Source organism: Helicoverpa zea, chromosome 29, assembly GCF_022581195.2.
Source record: "Helicoverpa zea isolate HzStark_Cry1AcR chromosome 29, ilHelZeax1.1, whole genome shotgun sequence".
Classification (NCBI taxonomy): Eukaryota; Metazoa; Arthropoda; class Insecta; order Lepidoptera; family Noctuidae; genus Helicoverpa; species Helicoverpa zea.
The window spans coordinates 802,289-817,888 of record NC_061480.1 but is presented as its reverse complement, the minus strand read 5'-3'; the positions used below and the strand labels follow the sequence as shown (position 1 = coordinate 817,888).

The following is a 15,600-nucleotide window of genomic DNA, read 5'->3' as shown; positions in this document are numbered from 1 at the left end:
TTTTGAATTACAGAGATTTCAGTAGCCATTTTAAATAGGCCAAATTTTATCTTCCCCAGGACTGACGGGTAAAGAACAACCCAGAACACAGACCCAGAATCCAACCAGAACTAACAACAGGCCAAGAACCAGTATATGGCAAATGACCATATCTGAACGTCAGAACGCAGCGACCTTCTTAGAATTTACTACTATCAAGCCATTTTTCTACCAACAAGCAAACTTCAAATGTTTTTATTGCAACGAAATTTTCCCCGAAATTCATTCAGTGTTGAAACATTCTACCTTCCACGTTACCCCAGAAAGGTGTTGCTTATTAAAACAGTATCTTAGAAAAGGAAAGAGAGTCATCAAGGTAGATATATCGGAACTCAAATGCAGACTTTGCGAACAAAAATATTCCGACCTAGACGATATTAGGAAGCATTTGACTGTCGCTCATAAGAAAGAGTTTAATTCGGCGGGAAATGGATTAATGGCGTATGATTTGAACACAAATAACGGGAAGTTAACTTGTCATAAGTGTGCGAAAACATTTAATTCCTTCTTTCTTCTAAATAGACATATGAATGTACATTCTAGTGTGGTTTGCGAAACCTGTGGCTTAGGGTTCATGTCACACCAAAGACTTATAAACCATAGAATTGTACACCAATCAGGGATTCACAGATGCGAGAAATGCCAAGAGGTGTTCCCAACTAAACTGAAACTAAGATACCACATGTTCAAAAAACATGAAGTCACAAACGCGAAGAAAATAAAGCCATTAAAATGTCCTCATTGTCTCGAACGGTTTGCGGAACATTATAGGAAGATGACGCATTTGAAAGAAGTCCACGGGATCACGTTTACTTTTGAATGCAGTGCGTGTAAAGCGATCTTACCAACCCGAAGAGCTTTAACAGAACATACAACGAAATTGCATACTCAGAAAATACAGTGCAAAGTTTGTGGCAAATGTTTTGGGACTAAATCGTTGCTGAAAATGCATATGAGAGGTCATACGGGGGAGAGAAATTTCTTTTGCGCGATTTGTCAGAAGGCGTATATGCATGCAAGAACTTTGAGGCAGCATATGAGAGTCCATGGGCCTGTCTGGAAGTTTACCTGTTCTGAGTGTGGCAGCGGGTTCCATAATAGGAATGATTATAGCAAGCATATGAAGCAATGGCACCCGCAGTGGCAGGTTCCTATTATAGGGGCTTGAAGAATAAAGAAGAAGTCCTTATATTCCATGGAAAGGAAGGATCCTCTAACCATACGCTCTTTATGTCTGATGGGCTACGCCAGTTGTAATCAGGTTCTTCCCTACAGCCTTAAATCGCGAATAACGAAACATTACTTAGGTTTTTTCGTAGAAGGCGTTGTAGTGTGGCAGTTTTCGTTGTGCCGCTCTAAACTATTGTCAAGAATTTTGACAACGATCTTATGAATTGAATTGAGACTTTTTAGAGCACTGTTTTCGATTAGATTTGATATGAAGTACAAACACGTATATGCTAGTCACAGCTTTGATTCAATGATGTCAATTGATTGTCTATTGTTTTATAATTAGCGACACCCAAGCAGTTAACGAGGCTTGAATATACTTAGGTTAAAAGTTAGAAGATATTCAAAAATATAATGTCGTTACCTCTTTTTACGGCATACTCATCATTATACTTTACATACGCATATGTTTTACCTATTTAGTTTGAAATTACATAAATAAGCCTTATTTAAATTATGACTATGCGGTAATTTTAAATTTTATACATCTAATTTAAATTGTCATTCCATAGTGATGATCTTATACTCAAATAAATTCTCCAAAAAATATGTATTTGTGCTCAAAATTTAGTTGTGAACCGCCATCGAGTTTGGAATGAACTATTCATAATAGACCTGCATATCTAATTAAGCAATGTGTGTGAGAATCTCAATAAACAGTATTTTATTACTAAGATACCTATATTTTTGTTACAATTTTTTTATCTACCTTGATCCTAACTACTACATAAAACAATTGGAAAAACAAAAACCTGATCGCATAAAATAATTACATTATCGTAAGTGGTCTCACCACCAAGGTACCAAACAAGCATATTTTGTAACATGCATACTGAAACTGGTCGAAAAAAACATTAAAACCTAAACATTTTATCTCCCCAGGCACTGAAATCAAGAAACGACAAGGAGCCCTAACCAGTATATGGGAACTGACGCTATCCGAACGACATAACGCCTCCATACTTCTAGAAAGCTCCACAGCCATCCCTTTCCTGTACTGCAGATATTATTTCAAATGTTTCTACTGCGGAGAACAGTACTCAGAAATAAAAACTGTCTTACAACATACAGTTACACACGAAACCCCAGAAAGTTCTGTGATACTCAAAGACTATCTGCCAAAAGGCAAACGAACAGTCAAAGTTGATATTTCAGGACTAAAATGCAGAATTTGCGACACAAAACTCAAAGATTTGGATGAAACTAGAAGACATTTGAGTTCAGAACATAATAAGATGTTTACGGTATCGGGGAATGGTATAGTAGCTTATGATTTGACTTCGAAAAACGGGCAGTTTAATTGTCATATTTGCAATAAAGTCTTCCAAACTTTTATACTCCTAAATAGACATATGAATGTACATTTTAGCAATGCTGTTTGTGAAACCTGTGGTGCTGGTTTCATGACTCATCAACGCTTAATGCAGCACAAAGAAATTCACCTCCCTGGGGGCTACCCTTGCAATAAGTGTAACAAAGTCTATACAACGAATTCTAATTTAAAGTTTCATATAGAAAAGGCTCATGAAGGGACGACGAAAATGCGCATGTTAAGATGTGCACACTGTCCAGAAAGATTCGTGGAACATTTCAAAAAGTTAAAGCATTTGAAAGAAGCCCATGGTATTACGTTTTCGTTCGAATGTGAGATTTGTCATACTGTGTTTCCAAGCCGCAGAGGTTTGACAATGCACACAAATAAGTTTCATTCGCAGAAAACTCAGTGTCAAGTGTGCAAAAAAGGCTTTAGTTGTATTTCGACATTAAAAAAGCATATGGTCTCTCACACTGGAGAGAGGAACTTCGTGTGTTCTCTGTGTCAAAAAGCATATAGACATCAAAAGAGTTTGAAACAGCATATGAGAACGCACGTTCAGGGTGACCAGTTTATAAAATTTAATTGTTCTGAGTGTGGTAATGGGTTTCCTAATAGAAATGACTTTAATAGACATGTTAAAGAATGGCACCCGAGAGCTTATTTCGATTATTCTGTACATTAACTCATAACTTAATTGTTTATGTGTGTACTTTACGTAATGTATTTTTGTTTTGGCGCCCAAATGGGACAAGCAGTCCCAGTTGAGCGCCAATTGGCTAAATTACGATTGCAGACCGTATGTTTAGAATGCTCTACTTTAATGAATAAGCTTTATACTTAAGTAAGGATCTCCTGTAGAACATGGTTTTTTTTATTTATAAAAATATTGAAAATAAATTGTACTTGTTTTAATTCCTTGATATAAATTAACTTTGATGTAGCTCTGTCTCTGTGTATAAGAAAGGAACATTTTTTATATCAGCATTGATGCGATGGTAAGTGTTTGAACAAATCCTTAGATAAGTTAACTTATTACTACCTTTATTACTACCTTCCTAAAACCTGTATTTCCTATAGATAGCTAAGAAATCAAATCCTTAAAATATATTTCTCATTTTACAGGCAACACCTCGATACCTGAAACAAGTATTTGGCAACTGACAGTTCGAGAAAGGAAAAACGCAGCAACATTCATCCAACTGACGACTGTCAGACCTTTCATATTCATGGGGTCACGGTTCAGATGTTTCTTCTGCTCAGAGTATCATTCAGAAATAACGACTCTACTAGAACACACAACTACTCATAAAATTGGAGATAAAGAAGAAATTTTCGAAAAGTATGTTATTAAAGGTAAAAAAAGTATACAGGTAGATATTTCTGTGCTAAAATGTCGGTTATGCGAGCAAAAGTTTTTAAATCTGAATACGTTAAGAGGCCATCTTGAAACTAAGCACGGGACCCGCTTCTATTCAGCCAGCAACGGAATGACGGAATATAGCATGGAGCTTGTAAATAATATGTTCAAATGTCACATTTGTGATGCAGAATTTCTCAATTTTACTTTATTAAATTCACACATGAATTGCCATATAGGCAAGGTTGTTTGCGAAACCTGTGGAGCAGGATTTTTGAACCAGCATCTTCTAAATAAGCATAAAGAATGCCATTTAACCAGCCTCTTTAGTTGCAAGCATTGTGATAAAACCTTCTTAAAGTATGGTCAACTAAGATATCACACGGATATCGTGCATAAAGGAAAAAATCGGATTCAATATAAAAAATGCCCGAAATGTTCGGAAACTTTTAGAGAGCATTACACAAAAATGGTGCATTTAAGAAAAGTTCATGGCATAACTAAAATGTTCCCCTGCCATATTTGCAAACGTAATTTCACTACGCGACGGGCGTCTACCGAACATTGGACGAGAATACATACAGAGAAGTTCAAATGTGAAATTTGCTCTAAATGCTTTGGAATAGAGTCGGCATTGAAACAGCACATTCGAGGGCATACGGGAGAGAGGAGTTTTGAATGTCCGATTTGCAAAAATGCTTTTATGCATAAAAAGACGTTGACTAAACATATGAGAAGGTGTCACCAACCAGTTGTGAAGCACGAAGCAAATATTCAGGATCAAAATGATTATGAAAATCAAGTAAAACAGTGGCATCCACCTTTTGGTCAAATTGGGTAATATTAGTATCTTATAATCTTAAAAAAAACTTAAAGATCTTATTGTGAAATAAAGCAACAAAAAATATGTTTGTAATTAATTTATTTACATATCCTTGATCGTTTGAAAATTACAATTTATTTACATCCGACTTTTCAACAGTCCGATATTTTCACATAGGATCGCACACATTTCAGAAGTTACAAAGTTAAATCTACCAATGTGCAACTGTCAAAATGTATGAGTCACATGAAAAACTATTGCGTATACGCGAGCTATAAAATGGCTGACTTCAGAGCTGTAAAGACATTTGACGAAATCTGTAGTGTTCATAGTCACTATATTTCTTCAAACTCAAACCCGAAAACGTTTATTCAAATTAGGCTGTTAAATCAGCACTTTTCGAACGTCAAAAACAAATGACAGCCCCCAAAACGCCCGCCTTTCACCACTTCCTGTGTGTTTTCGATTTTGCTGGGAAGAAGAAGTGGCGCAACAAACTCCCCAGCAACACATGCCTATCTATTAGGTTGGAAGAACCAGAATTTATACAGAACAAGTCAAATAAATCATCTGTTTGGTATTTGAATAAAACATAAAAGGCCTACGACGGAACACGACGGTTTTAGTCAGTAAGAGTCTGACACTCCCTCACCGCGCGTAACCCACAGCGGGAGGGGTCATTTGATGATTTTTGACGACGAAAAAACAAAAAAAAAGGTAGAAAATAGACGCCATGTGTGTTTGGTGTATATTTGACTTAAGGTGCAGAGGTGTACCTTTTAACAACAAATAAAGGTAATTTAAATGTTATCATTGTATTTATTTACATAGCTTTATTAATCTTTCATTAAATACCTAGCAACCAACTTCGGAGCCAGGCAAATTACGAGAACTGGGGCCGGATTCTCCTAAGTTAATAATGTCAAAATCGAATAGAAATTGAATCGCAATATGATCGGAATAGCAGTTTTAACCTTATCGGGCATTCTGCTACCTACTAATATAAGACCAATCGTATTCCCAATGACATTCGATTGGTTTGCGATTGGTCTGCTGTTTTGGTCTACATGGTAGTTTGCTGTACAATCATTTTGCAATCGTAAATCATTTGCAGACAAAATTATTCATTATTGAATGACAGAAAAGGATAAAAACGTTTATTTAAAAGAAATAATAGCGGAATGCCACATACGCTTCAATCGTAATGGAGTCTGGATTGGATCTCAGTCGCACCGAGTCGAACGTGAATCGTATGTCGCTTAAGTTAAATTAGGAGAATCGGGCCCCTGTTGACAAGACCCTTCGTGGCAGCCATGACAGTCAAGGCCACACGACGCTCTCAATCCAGGGCACGTAGAACTTGACCCGGGTGTATACCCCGGGCTGGCCGGCGTACCTGTAATGGACAAATTGTTAGATTTTTATATCGGGTGTGTCGTTCACAATCACATTAAATGAAATGCGTTAATATACTGGTTAGGTAATATGTTATGTCGATTAACACAAAGAATTTTTCAAACAAAGTAAATAGAGTAAAAATGTACGAAAATTCACACCACCATATAAAAGCCAGTCATAACAAACAACTAAATTCTCCCTTGAAAACTGACAGCTGTCAACTGATCAAAACATTCGATACTATTAACTTTATCTCTGCTTTACACCTGTGGTTAATGAATGGATTAGGTATTTTTTTTTACAATTCGCCATAGAATGCATAGGACACACCCTTTACATTTTCCGAGTCGTGATAGGATCTCAGTCGGATGTGAATGGCATGTCACTTAAGTAAAATAGCAGAATCGCGCCCCAGGGTCCACAATTGTACCTAGCTCTAAGCCATATTACAACTCTACATTGTGGAATGCAAATAAATAATATGAATAGGTACCCGCAGTTCCTGCCATACGAGGTGACTCCTATCACAGTGTGTAGACACGTGGACAGCACCGGCTTTGCTTGCAGGGGACCGCCGCTGTCACCCTGGGGAAATGTAGTATGTATGTATACTGTTGATAAAATATATATGATGACGAATAAAAGTAATAATAAAGTTTAACTAGGTATATGCCAAGGTTCGGCAACATAATCGACATTCACGTCCGTTTTTTAACCGACTTCCCAAAAAGGAGGAGGTTATCAATTCGGCCGGTATGTTTTTTTTTTTTTTCTCTTTATGTACATCGATTACTCCGAGGTTTATAGACCGATTTACGTGATTCTTTTGTTCGACGCGGAATAGCTGCCAGTTGGTCCCATAGTCATCAGGTTAGGATCTGATGATGGAAACAATGAGAAATCGAGGGCAACCTTCGAAAGTTGTAGGCATACATAGGGTAAAAACTTGACACTCAGGTGTATGCCTAAAAATACTATACAACAGTGAAGGTTTGGAGCTGACCTGATGATGGAGACCAGAGAGGGTCGAGGGAACTCGACAACTGAATATGTAAACTACCTCGTGTTTGGGCTTATATTATTTGTATTGACGAGACCTTTGCAAAAGTGAAGGTTTGGACCTGACCTGATGATGGAGACCAGAGAAGGTCGAGGAAACTCGACACTGAATATGTAAAAGACCTCGTATTTGGGCTTATATATTGATGAGAACTTTCCACTCATATGGATAGGGACAACTATTCGTATCACTGAAAAGCTGTAAATAAAAAACTTTTTTACAAAAAAATTAAACCGACTTCCAAAAACACTAAAAAGCAAAAAAAAACTAATTTTAGGTGCATCGGCCTAGAAGGCGGTGGCAAAATTAACTTAGTAACATCCATAAGACACCGACTACTAGGCCGATGCACCTAAAATTAGTTTTTTTTTGCTTTTTAGTGTTTTTGGAAGTCGGTTTAATTTTTTTGTAAAAAAGTTTTTTCTTTAGAAAACTGCTCTTAAGAAAAACCATCGTTTTTAACTTTGAAAATTGAACGAAAAAATAGAAGGTCATAAAGTTCTTCTTAAAACTACTCTTCTTTTAAGAAAACTAACGTTTATGTTGATAATGAACTTGGACCTTAAATAGTGGAGTTACAAAAACAAAAAATTACCCAATTGAAAACTCTTTTCTGAAATCGTAGTAATATACATGCACTGGATTAACAAAAAGGAACAAAGGTGGATTTTAATCAGCAAGTCTAGGGGGGCCATTTGATGAATTCCCAAAAATACTCACCTCGCAAGTATCCTTCCCCCCCACTTCATCTCCGTAACACATCTGTATGGTGCCGTTGAACCCTCGCACCAGGTGTCTGTGAGGCGGGTAGTGAACTGCACACGCTTCCTCGTAGTACGATTGTAAGGATACCTGAACAAGAAGAATGAGTTTACTGTGAGTTGCACCATTTAACTATAGGGGAACCGTTTGAAGGTGCCAAACCGCCGATGTGAGCAATGCGCGGCAAGTATACGGCTGGCTGTTGTTTGGTTATCGTTGTTATAGTTAAATGGTGCAACTCAGCGTATTAGCTAAGAGACTGATTTGTGGGAAGGAGTTTCAAAGAAAAAGATAATCTATTTTGCAGATGCAACATTTGATTGAACGAAAACAGGAGAGCCATAAGTATAAAGGGGTAGTACATTAAAGAGAAGATATGCAGGTAGTACGTAACTCTTTGGGGAAGATAAAAAGTCATTTATTCAAAGTAGGCTGAAAATCAGCACTTTTTGAAGGTCAAATTAAACAAAAGATAGCCCCCAAAACGCCCGCCCTTCACCGGGATACATAAGGGATCGTATAGTGAAACATAAGTGAGTTCTTATACCATATCGACCTACATAGGGGTGCACATAGGGGTAGTACCTACATAAGGGAATCATCATCATCATCTCAGCCATAGGACGTCCACTGCTGAACATAGGCCTCCCTCTTAGATCTCCACAGATACCTGTTGGAGGCGACCTGCATCCAGCGTCTTCCGGCGACCTTTATAAGGTCATCTGTCCACCTCGTTGATGGACGTCCTACGCTGCGCTTGCTAGTCCGTGGTCTCCACTCCAGCACTTTTCGAGAATACATTGGAGTAATACTCAAAAAGTACAGATAGATAACATAGGGAACATAAAAGAAGAATCATGGATATGACATTTCCTGGCTGAAAGTCAGCATATAAACCATCATGTACTCACAGCCTGCAACGTGTCAGCCAGTTGCATATGATGTCCTAACGCGCCCCAGCCTGTGGCCGTCACCACGCCCAAGAACTGATCGTCTATGTTCAAGCACGCTGGAAACACGTGCAGGTTAAATGTCACCCTGGAAAGGAGGCAAATCTGATTTTAGTTTCAGTTCTAGGAAAGTCCACATTCTTCACTAGGTAGGTATCTGTCGAGCTTTTTCCCAACTATGTTGGGGACGGCTTCCAGTGTAATCAGGATGCAGCTGAGCACCAGTGTACCATATGGAGTGACTAACAACGAGGCGGAAGGGGCTACCCGGTCTTGAGGTACTTTCGTAAAACGTAATTTCTTAGGCTTTAACTATTTGTGTACCTGTCCTTATCGGTTCAGTAGTTTTTTAGTCAAACAGCAACAGTCAGAGTTACTTTCACAAATAATAATAAAAAATAACCTGAAATCAATCGTTACATCCTTCTTTTTTAACATCCCACTGCTGGGCTGCGGCCTCCTCTCACACGGAGAAGGATTGAGCGTTAATCACCACGCTTGCTCAATGCGGGTTGCTGATTTCAAACTTTATAGTCCAGCTTTCCTCAAGATGTTTTCTTTCACCTTTTTATCAGACATTGGTGTCCAAGATATACTTAGAAAGTAGATACAGTAGGTACTAAAATCAATAACAGTTTATAATTTGTACCAACCTGGTACTCGTTTCAAGCAGGGCTATATCATGGTACTTGGAGGGCGCGTGGTACTCCGGATGTGGTACTATCCTAGAGACATGGTACCGGTGCCAGCGCTCTGTCGGGTCGGTGCGTTTCAGGATACCCATAGCCACGTAACGGACTTTGCCTCTGAAGAAGAAGGTAGAATATAATATAGGAGATTTTTTCGATTTTAGGTAATTTATTTGACACTTGCAGCCCGCTTCGTCTTCGCACGGGATAACAGTATTTCCCCACTATTTAATGTAGGTATGTTATTAATAATAATAACTTATTATAAATATAAACCTTCCTCTTTAATCACTCTATTTATTAGAAAAGCGATTAGTGGAGTCCACTCGTGACCAAAGGGCTGAACTATACTTCGGTCAAAGGATATGCATTGCCATCCAGCGTGGCAATGCAGCCAGCCTTTTGGGCACGATCCCAGCTGACAGCGATGCGGATGAATATTTTGATACTTAGTTTCCCTATAATAAGATCATTTTGTAAAACTGTTAGTAAAGTAATATTAGAAAATGCTTGATTTGAAGAAATAAAAACATATAGATAGAAAAAGCAACTTTGTTTTATAGATACTATGTGGTGATGACACTTGTGTTTTCATCTGTAAATATAATGGCAGAGAGAAACGTTTAAAAATATTTTCTAAACAAATATTTATAATTCAAGTTTAATCCGATACCTACCTACCTATTATATTATACTTGACTTATTAATATTTGACATTTTTATAAAAGTTTATCGGGTTACATTTCAACAGGGGCCCGATTCTCCTAAGTTAATATTGTCAAAATCGAATAGAAATCGAATCGAATATGATCGCAATAGCAGTTTTAACCATATCGGGCATTCTGCTATTAATAAAAGACCAATCGTATTCGATTGACATTTGATTGGTGTGCGATTGGTCTGCTATTTTGGTGATTTTGGTCTATACGGTAGTTTGCTGTACAATCATTTTGCAATCGTAAATCATTTGCAGACAAAATGATTCATTGTTGAATGACAGAAAAGGATAAAAATGTTTATTTCAAAGAAAAAATAGCGGAATGCCACATACGCTTCAATCGTAATCGAGTCGGGATTGGACCTCAGTCGAATCGAGTCGAACGTGAATCGTATGACGCTTAAGTAAAATTAGGAGAATCGGGGCCCTGTTGAATTTGAATAATGACATCAGAAATAACTTTAAAGTATATTTAGAACCGTGAATGAAAAGATCATTTCTCATATTCAATATTATCTTAGAATATCAAAAACCATTTCTTATAATGAAGTTCCCTACCAATCGTCATCTACTGCTCAAATTCTTCTTCCCAGCAAAAACACATCGAAAGTGGTGAATGGCGGGCGTTTTGGGGGCAGTCTTTTGTAAACTTTTGACGTTCAAAAAGTGCTGTTTTGCAGCCAAGTTTGATTAAAGGTCTACACGGTGCAAGTAGCTTGCGCATGTTAAGGCACATGCGCAGGATACATGCATTTTAAAAACGTGCGGGTCCAGCGACTCGCGCATGTACCAAAGCAAAATACCCACCTGCGTGCTCTTGTCACTTGCGCATGTTAACTCGCTCCAGCTACATGCACCGTGTACACGCACCCTGGGGCACGATTCTGCTAATTTTACTTAAGTGCTGTGCTAATTAATTGTGTTGTGTTGTTAAGTGCTAATTTTACTATTCACACCCGACTGTGATCCAATCACGACTCAATTACGATTGAAGCGTAGGTGGCATTCCGCTATTTTTTCTTTGAAATAAACGTTTTTATCCTTTTCTGTAATTAAATAATGAATTAGTAGAGCAAACTATCGTATAGACCAAAATCACCAAAATGGCAGACCAATCGCAAACCAATCGAATGTCGTTGGAATACGATTTGTCTTATATCAGTAGCAGAATGCCCGCTTAGGTTAGGTACAACTGCTATTGCGATTCAATCTCTATTCGATTTTGACAAAAGACATTATTAACTTAGCAGAATTGGGGGCCTGAATGACTTTGAATGTTCAAAGCATACTTACAGTACGGCACTGGAGATACAGTGACCAGCTGTCAGCACGAACTTGTCACTGATGAGGGAGCCTCCACACAACCAGTCAGCTGTGTCCATTGCGCCGCCATAGCCGAGCAATGCCTGGAATGTGTGAAACTTACAAAGTTGAGAAGTGAAAATATGTACACAATAGTAGAGAATGTTCTGATATAAGGAGATCAGCCAGCTGCGCAAGACATATTATAGTGCACAAGCAGTAGCGGCTTTAGGGTAGGGCGCGGTTGGGCGACGGCCCAGGGCGCCGGACATAAGGGGCGCCGCAATCCTTGATTAGAATTTTACTCCTATTTTTGTTTTAAATTTCATCAAAGATCGCAGCTTACAAGAACTGTATCCAAATGTATGGATAGCATCAGGGCCGCCTTAACCTATGGTGCAGGGTGTGCGAATAACCCTGGCGCCGCGGGCTCAGGGGCGCCGCGGTACGCTCCTGGACCAAGAAATTTCAATTAAATTAATGTATTGTCATACAATGCCGGGCGCGTTAGATACACTACTTTTATGTCCCAAAACTCAAAAATTTTCGCGCTCGCTTCGCTCGCGGTTCTTTGCTTTACGCTTACATTTTTTTTCCCATATAGCTACTTTTAATTTAATGTCCCAATACTCAAAAAAATTCGCGCTCCCTTCGCTCGCGGCTTCTTCACTTCACAGTCGCCTTTTATTATATATGTTAAGGGCTTTTAGTGATCCAAATCTCAAAAAAGCTTGCTTCACTTTATAGTTGTTTTTATTTTTCAACATTTTTTTGTCTACCCTAGCAAAAAGGTAGCGTCGTTTTTAAGTCCTTTTATTAATAAGAAACGAACCGCCAACACCAACAAAGAGTTATCTACGTTTGAGCTACATTTTAAGTCATTTTTGTTTTGTGTTCTAAAATATAAGAAAAAATTTCGCGCTCGCTTCGCTCGCGCAATCAGAACCTGTGTTTCCGTGTTTTTGCATTCACCAACCAGCAATAACTTATGTACGATTGGGCTACATTTTAGGTAATTTTTGCTTCGACTTGTTAACTATAAAAAAAAATTCGCGCTCGCGCAATCAGTAACTGCATATGTCTCTATTTTTCGTATGGGTTTGAATTGCAGTTGGGGGCGCCGTAGAAATCTCGCCCAGGGCGCTAGTAAAGTTAAAGCCGGCACTGTGCACAAGCATTTGCGAAAACACAGGTGCATTCACTATTCCTTCACTTTCATAACCCGATGGGACAACAATCCGACACCACCGGAGAAAACGTACAAACAGGACCGATATTACATGCTCTCCGATGACCCGAGACAAAGTGCACAGCAGCCGCGCTTGTGACAGCTAGATCAACGAGGCAGTTAAAGTACGAAGTTCCACCGTTATACCGTCACCATTTGGTCGGTACCAGAGCCTATGTTGGGATCAGCTTCCAGTCTAACCGGACGCGCCTGAGTACTAGTGTTTTACAAAGAGCGACTGCCTATCTGACCTCCTCAACCCAGTTACCCGGGCAACCCAAAACCCTTTGGTTAGACTGGTGTCAGACTTACCATATGAGGGAACTGCCCTCTCCTCGCGTCCTGGCCGACATGAGCGGCATACACGCCATACTTGTGCGAGTACTTGTAGCACTGTTCCTCTTCGTGCCAGAGCTTCACCAGCCCCGAGGTGGGGCAGCCTTCGAACGGCAAGTTGGCGAGGTGTTCTAGACATACTGTGGGTGAACAAAATTAAGTGAATGTAGGAATATAGGAAAATATTGTTTACCTAAGTCAAATGTTTTTATTACATTTTTCCCCTAGTTTCACTCTCGTCAATGTCTTCTTCTCGTACCCGGATAAAATATAGCATATGTTCACCTTGGATGATGTAGCTTCACAACAGTGAAAGAATTTTCAAATAAAGGCATATTTTGTATTTAAGTCGCCTTAATACCTAATTGGTTTCCATTACACCCTTTGGGTACGTGACGGAACCCTAAAAAGATAGCTCAGTTTCAAACATTTCATTATATAACTATATAATAGTGTCTACGCTACGTACCATCGTAAGCCTTCCTGCCAGTTCTAAAATGTATCGCACCTGTTTTGTCTACAATAGCTTTACTGAAAAAAAAAACAAATCAATTAAAAATTAAACCCGTATTTTGATGTGTGATTTTCTCAAAAATTACTTCACTTTTTTGGGAGGTTTCAGTGTAGGTACTATCTTTCTTAGGTACCTATGACTAATATGGTTACTTACTCACTTTATATGTTCAACTTTGTCACAATCAGTGCAGCACACAATGGGCGTGTTTCCTTGAAAAGAGCAGATCTGTAAAAATAAAAACTAACACTTAGGCCTCGGCCTCGAATTTTGCGGGCAGCGGGGCGGCAGCGGCGGCGGCGCGGGCGGTCACCGAGTGCACCGCTCGTTGCTCGCTCCCGCGCCGCTGTATTCGAGGGCCGGTCCATTTGATTATACGCGTAAGGTCCTGCCGCTCCCGCGCCGCCGCCGCTGCCGCCCCGCTGCCCGCAAAATTCGAGGCCGAGGCCTTAGGTTGGTGCGTTTTGAAAGCTAAGTAACTGCAATGCTGCGACTGCATGAAATTGGTCAATAGTTGACGGCGACTGCACGTGCTGCTGCCGTTTCGAGCCAAAACGTTTTCATGTTTTTTTTATTATCCGGCAAAATTAATCTAATCATGTGATTTAGCGTACAACACTTAGTGGCCGAGTTATAATTACGTGCATCGGAGAGCATTTAAATGTCGGTCTTGCTTGTGATCTCTCTCCGGTCGTGTCAGATTCGTAGCTCCCGAAATAGTGAGTGCACCTGTGTCTGCGCAAATGCTTGTGCACTATAATATGTCCTGCGCAGTTGGCTGATCTCTTTATTTTATGAGAACAGCCGCCGTAGCCGATTATCGGCTACGAGGACATCAATAATTATCTATCGACCGCGTTAACTTACAAAACTCGGAATCAGCCAGGTGATCAAAGTATACCAACCTGAGGATATTGCTTCTTCTTGACATCCTCTATCATGGAGAGACAATTGCATGCATTGACACAAGTCCCATTCTTGCCGCGCCCGTCCAAACAATGCGAACCTGCAAGCAATATTGACATGTCATTTCCCGAGCCTTTTCCCAACTAGGTACGTTGGGGTCGACTTCCAGTCTAACCGGATGCAGGTGAGTAACAGTGTTTGACAAGAAGCGACTGCCTATCTGACCTCCTCAACCCAGTTACCCGGGCAACCTAATACCCTAGGGTAAGGCTGGTGTCAGACTTATTGCGTACTGACTACCCGTAGCGACAGCCAAAGATGTTCAATGAAGTTTATTTAGAATTAAAAAAAAAAGCTTAGCGTTGAAGATCTTTATATAAACTTGATTTACCACTTCTAGTAAGCAATTTTAGCATCTCAGTTTTCATGGCAACGTACGTCATTTGTAATCTATACATCCAAACTAATATTATAAATGCGAAAGTAACTCTGTCTGTCTGTCTGTCTGTCTGTCTGTCTGTCTGTCTGTCTGTCTTTTCTTTACGCCTAAACTACTGAACCGATTTGTGTGAAATTTGGTACAGACATAGTTTGAAACTTGAGAAAGGACATAGGATAGTTTTTATTACAAAAAAAATAAAAATAAAATTATTCCGGACATATAGCGCCATCTATTGGTCAAATCAAAAATCTGCTGGTAGTCACTATTCCACGCGAACGAAGTTGCGGGCAAAAGCTAGTACATAATAAAGAGTACCTAAACATATTTTTGTTTGTCCCTAAAGCCAAGAGACTACTCAACCGAATTGAAAAATTCAAAGCTACACTCTTCCTGTGTAGTAGGCAGGCAGTAACATATTTTTCCGATACGCGCAGTAGTTCCCACGGGACTCGGGTGAAACCGCGGGAAATCGGCTAGTTTTTTTATAAAAAAATCATCAACCATTTGTTACATAGATTAGAAACAGCG

General features: G+C 39.3%; 2 protein-coding genes across 4 annotated transcripts in view; one reads left to right on the top strand and one right to left on the bottom strand.

Annotated features, from left to right (window-relative positions):
- The window catches only part of LOC124644294 (gastrula zinc finger protein XlCGF57.1-like), a 43,839-nt gene extending 38,988 nt beyond the window's left edge, over positions 1 to 4,851 (top strand). Inside the window, exon 5 of one of the 3 annotated variants that reach the window (XM_047183581.1) lies at positions 3,710 to 4,851. In XM_047183581.1, coding sequence (XP_047039537.1) covers positions 3,710 to 4,785 — 1,076 coding nt within the window. In that variant the 3' untranslated portion in view covers positions 4,786 to 4,851. Of the gene's footprint in view, positions 1 to 59; positions 1,245 to 2,151; positions 3,485 to 3,709 lie in introns of those variants that run through there. The other 2 variants (XM_047183575.1, XM_047183572.1) reach the window with 2 other exon arrangements.
- A 1,018-nt stretch (positions 4,852 to 5,869) lies between these two features.
- Positions 5,870 to 14,724, bottom strand: LOC124644302 (serine protease snake-like). Its single transcript, XM_047183598.1, has 10 exons — positions 14,630 to 14,724; positions 13,885 to 13,952; positions 13,680 to 13,741; positions 13,187 to 13,350; positions 11,638 to 11,750; positions 9,591 to 9,743; positions 8,899 to 9,025; positions 7,946 to 8,077; positions 6,659 to 6,750; positions 5,870 to 6,163 (listed from the first exon to the last, which is right to left on the bottom strand). Exons 1-10 carry the CDS (start codon positions 14,663 to 14,665, stop codon positions 6,088 to 6,090), a joined length of 1,023 nt encoding a protein of 340 aa, XP_047039554.1. The 5' UTR covers positions 14,666 to 14,724; the 3' UTR covers positions 5,870 to 6,087.
- Positions 14,725 to 15,600: the final 876 nt, after the last annotated feature.